A 5481-nucleotide genomic window follows, 5' to 3' on the forward strand; every position below is an offset into this window, starting at 1 on the left:
TCCTCTTCTCCCCCTCTTCTTCTTCTCCTCCTCAGTGGTTCTTCTCTTCTTTCACTTTCTCTCCCACTTTTATTCTCTCTAATCTCTCCATCCTCCGCCCACTCCGTCAGCGCTGCGCTGTGATTGGAGGAGAAGATTCCTTTTCTTCTGTTTCCTTGATTTGAAGATGAAGATGATGATGATGGTGACGATGATGAAGAACATGATGGTAATGATGATGAAGATGGTGATGATGAAGATGAAGATGAAGGTGACGATGATGATCATAATGATGATGGGGATGATGATGATGAAGGTGATGAAGGTGACGATGATGAAGATGGTGATGATGAAGATGATGATGATGATGAAGATGGTGATGATGAAGATGATGATGATGAAGGTGACGATGATGAAGATGGTGATGATGATGAAGGTGACGATGATGAAGATGGTGATGATGATGATGAAGGTGATGAAGATGAAGGTGATGATGATGAAGATCATGATGGTGATGATGATGAAGATGGTGATGATGAAGGTGAAGATGGTGAAGATGATGAAGATGATGATGAAGGTGATGATGAAGATGATGTTGGGGTTCGGTTCTTCCTGTTGAGGGTTAGTTTGTCTTTCGGAGGTTCTGATCTGTGTGTGTGTGTGTGTGTGTGTGTGTGTGTGTGGGGGGGGGTAGGACCGGCTGCAGGTCTACAGAGACCCCTGATCCTCCTTCCTGTTTTGAAGTGGTTCCAACGATCGGCGCCGTCGGCCGACACACTTCAGATCCGCTCAGAGGTACCGCCCCCCCCCCCCTCCCCCCCTCAACCCCCCCCCCCCCCCCCCCACCGCCACCACCTTTTGTTTGTCTGTTTGTTTGTAGTTTGTCCTGTGGAGTGGTGGTGAACCAGGTCGGTTGTTCAGGGACTCTTCCTCCTTAAACAACAAACTTCTCCTGGATCAGCCTCCGCCAGGCCTCGTTTCCACGGCAACGCCTCCGTCTCACTCCTCGCTACACTTCAGTAAAGTTTAGTAAAGCTCACTAAAGTTTAGCAGTCAGGATATTAGCATGTCGGCTAAAGAGTTAACATATTGGCTAAGGAGTTAGCATGTTGGCTAAAGGGTTAGCATGTTGGCTAAAGGGTTAGCATGCTGGATAATGAGTTAGCATGTCGGCTAAAGAGTTCGCATGCTGGATAAGGAGTTAGCATGTTGGCTAAAGGGTTAGCATGCTGGATAAAGAGTTAGCATGCTGGATAAGGAGTTAGCATGCTGGCTAAGGAGTTAGCATGCTGGATAAGGAGTTAGCATGTTGGCTAAAGGGTTAGCATGCTGGATAAGGAGTTAGCATGCTGGCTAAGGAGTTAGCATGTTGGCTGTTTTTGTAATGAAACCACACAAGGGAAGTGGAATGTTTTCAAAAAGTTGCATTTCCCCATTTCTACTGAGACAGAGCGTTTTACAAAAGTTGCAGTTTCCCCATTTCCATGGAGACGAAGCATTTTCAAAAAGTTGCATTTCTACAGAGACAGAGTGATTTCAGAAAGTTGCAATGTCCCCGGTTTCCATGGATCTTGAGCGATTTCAAAAAGTTACACTCTGCCCATTTTCCATGGAGACGGAGAGTTTCAGTCGCGTTTCACAAAGTCGCGTTTCCATGGAGATTTAGTTTTAAAAAGTTGCCTTGTCCCCCATTTCCATAGAGACCAGCGAGCGTATTTTCCAAAAGTGGGCCCTCGGTGACCCCGGGTGTCAGAAACAGGGCGGTGGGGGGCGTTGCCGTGGTGACGGCCTGGCAGACGCCGCCTCGTCTCCCCGGCCGTCACTTTCCCGCCATTTGTCGCCGGTTTGTCGCCGCAGCCTGGAGCTGAATTTTACATGAAGCTAAAGACGAGCGGAGCGTCGTGGAGCAACTCGTTACCCCCCCCCCCCCCCCCTCCCCTCCCTCCTCCTCCCCCCCCGTATCTGTGTCATCACTCTGGCGGCGGCTCTTTGTAGCCTCGCCAACTGGGCTGCCGGGGGCAGGAAGTCCCGCGGGACCAGGCTGCTGACACTCTTCTTCTCTTGTCTTCCCGCCGTTCTGCCGCCGCCTCACATCGTCTCACCAGGATCAACGTCCCGCCGCTGAAAAGGGAGACGGCGGATTAAGTCGCCGTTCTGACGGCGGCGGAAAAGCCGCCGTAGCGCCGCGGCGACGCGACGCCTCCCTGAGCCGCTCGCCACAATAAGAGCACGCGAGCAGTAATCGCTTCAGCCGGACGGACCGTCGCCGCGGCGACAAGACGTCGCCGGGGGGGGGGCGGGGGGGTAGAGGGGGGGGGAGGAGGGGGGGGGGGGGGACGGTCGCCGGGGAGACGTAGAGAACAGTTTGAAGAAGTTTCTGCTCAGTCAGCAACTTTCATCACTTCTGTTCTACAAAGTGACACAGACACTCTGGGCTCTTCACCTGAGTGTGGGCCTCAACACAACCTTCACCTGAGTGTGGGCCTCAACACAACCTTCACCTGAGTGTGGGCCTCAACACAACCTTCACCTGAGTGTGGGGGCCTGAACACAACCTTCACCTGAGTGTGGGGACTGAACAGAACCTTCACCTGAGTGTGGGGGCCTGAACACAACCTTCACCTGAGTGTGATGGCCTGAACACAACCTTCACCTGAGTGTGATGGCCTGAACACAACCTTCACCTGAGTGTGGGCCTCAACACAACCTTCACCTGAGTGTGGGCCTGAATACAACCTTCACCTGAGTGTGGGCCTGAACAACAACCTTCACCTGAGTGTGGGGCCTGAACACAACCTTCACCTGAGTGTGATGGCCTGAACACAACCTTCACCTGAGTGTGGGGGCCTGAACACAACCTTCACCTGAGTGTGTCGACCTGAAGACACCAGAACCTTCACCTGAGTGTGACGACCTGAAGACACCAGAACCTTCACCTGAGTGTGACGACCTGAAGACACCAGAACCTTCACCTGAGTGTGCCCACCGAGAGTTACCAGACCCTCTCGCAGCTGAAGTTCCACTGCAGTGACAGAAGGCCACATGGTGGCGCCGGGACAGGAAGTGCAGCGTGAGCAGAACCAGCGTCTTTCCTCCGCCTGTCAGGAGAGTCGCTGGTTAATCCTGGTTAATCCTGGTTAATCCCTCATAATCCTGGTTAATCCCCTCATTGCTGCCACTACACCGACCCATCAGCAACATGAGCCATCAGCAATCTGTAGGTAGACACACTCGGGTGAAGGTTTTCCTCAGGCAGACACACTCAGGTGAAGGTCTTCCTCAGGTAAACACACTCGGGTGAAGGTCTTCCTCAGGTAAACACACTCGGGTGAAGGTCTTCCTCAGGTAAAAACACTCGGGTGAAGGTTTTCCTCAGGTAAACACACTCGGGTGAAGGTTTTCCTCAGGTAAACACACTCGGGTGAAGGTTGTCTCTATGTAAACAAACTCAGGTGAAGGTCTTCCTCAGGTAAACACACTCGGGTGAAGGTTTTCCTCAGGTAAACACACTCGGGTGAAGGTTGTCTCTATGTAAACAAACTCAGGTGAAGGTCTTCCTCAGGTAAACACACTCGGGTGAAGGTTTTCCTCAGGTAAACACACTCGGGTGAAGGTTGTCTCTATGTAAACAAACTCAGGTGAAGGTCTTCCTCAGGTAAACACACTCGGGTGAAGGTTTTCCTCAGGTAAACACACTCGGGTGAAGGTTGTCTCTATGTAAACAAACTCAGGTGAAGGTCTTCCTCAGGTAAACACACTCGGGTGAAGGTTTTCCTCAGGTAAACACACTCGGGTGAAGGTTGTCTCTATGTAAACAAACTCAGGTGAAGGTCTTCCTCAGGTAAACACACTCGGGGTGAAGGTTTTCCTCAGGTAAACACACTCGAGTGAAGGTTGTCTCTATGTAAACAAACTCAGGTGAAGGTTTCTTCAGGTAGTTACACACAGGTGAAGGTTTTCCTCAGGTAAACACACTCGGGTGAAGGCTGTCTCTATGTTACACACTCGGGTGAAGGTTTTCCTCAGGTAAACACACTCAGGTGAAGGTTCTGAGAATATTTCAGCTGCTGCGACTCTTCAGACATAAAACAAGAATCAAAGTGAAGATTCAGCTGAATCTGTGTGTGTGTGTGTGTGTGTGTGTGTGTGTGTGTGTGTGTGTGTGTGTGTGTGTGTGTGTGTGTGTGTGTGTGTGTGTGTGTGTGTGGCCTTAAACAGTGTTCTCCTGAGGACTGGTACAGATAATCACCCTCAGGCTGTGAGTGTGTGACGGTTTTGTCAAAGTCAGCAAACACACACACACACACACACACACACACACACACACACACACACACACACACACACACACACACACACACACACACACACACACACACACACACACACACACACACACACAGAGCTGATGCAGCAGTGAGTTTTGAAACTTTTCCATGATTTTCTCTTCAACACCTTTTTGTTGTCTTTTTTCCGACGTTTCTCTCTGTGTGTGTGTGTGTGTGTGTGTGTGTGTGTGTGTGTGTGTGTGTGTGTGTGTGTCACAGCTGGAGGGCGACACACACCTGAAGTCCAGATGTTGAGCGTCATAACAACAGGTCGTCAGAACAGTAAGAAAAGTAAACAACAAAACAACAAAACAACGTAACTGTTGAACAATTTAACAAACAAAAAGATCAGAGATCAAAACAAAATACACACGTTTATCCCGGGGCTCATTGAGGGGGCGGGGCTTATCCCGGGGCTCATTGAGGGGGCGGGGCTTATCCCGGGGCTCATTGAGGGGGCGGAGCTTATCCCGGGGCTCATTGAGGGGGCGGAGCTTACCCCGGGGCTCATTGAGGGGGCGGGGCTTATCCCGGGGTTCACTGTGGAGGGGCGGGGTTTATCCCGGGGTTCACTGAGGGGGCCGGGTTTCTCCCGGGGGTCATTGAGGGGGCGGGGCTTATCCTGGGGTTCACTTAGGAGGCGGGGTTTATCCCGGGGCTCATTGAGGGGGAGGGGTTTATCCCGGGGCTCTATGAGGAGGGGGCGGGGCTTATCCCGGGGCTCATTGAGGGGGCGGGGTTTATCCCAGGTCTCTATGAGGAGGGGGCGGGGCTAATCCCGAGGCTCATTGAGGGGGAGGGGCTTATCCAATCGTTTCCATTGTTAACGTGATTGTGTTGCCTTGTTGTCCTGTGATGTCACCTCTGGGGACCAACACCTGGTCGTCATGGAGACAAACGTCCTGCAGCTGGGGGGCGGAGCCTTCCTGCTCCAACCAGCCAATCCTGGAGCAGCAGGAGGCGACGAGCTGAGAGACGGTGGACAGGAAGCTCTGGAGGACATGGACACCATTCAGATTACAACACACACACACACACACACACACACACACACACACACACACACACACACACACCTGGCACGCTGCCACCTCTGGAGCTCCCATCATGCTCTCTGCTCCAAACAGCTCCAGGTGTTTCCACGGTGATGGCAGGGGGCGGGGCTTAGTGGTGG

At 52.1% G+C, this 5481-nt stretch overlaps 1 protein-coding gene across 1 annotated transcript in view; it reads right to left on the reverse strand.

Annotated features, from left to right (window-relative positions):
* Positions 1–4980: 4980 nt before the first annotated feature.
* The window catches only part of ccdc171 (coiled-coil domain containing 171), a gene marked incomplete at its 5' end in the record, with an annotated part of 8716 nt that continues 8215 nt past the window's right edge, over positions 4981–5481 (reverse strand). The window contains 2 exons of the mRNA XM_080521254.1: positions 4981–5299; positions 5384–5476. Coding sequence (XP_080377380.1) covers positions 5111–5299; positions 5384–5476 — 282 coding nt within the window. The 3' untranslated portion in view covers positions 4981–5110. The remainder of the gene's footprint in view (positions 5300–5383; positions 5477–5481) is intronic.

Source organism: Blennius ocellaris (assembly GCF_963422515.1).
Source record: "Blennius ocellaris genome assembly, contig: SCAFFOLD_130, whole genome shotgun sequence".
Taxonomy (NCBI): Eukaryota; Metazoa; Chordata; class Actinopteri; order Blenniiformes; family Blenniidae; genus Blennius; species Blennius ocellaris.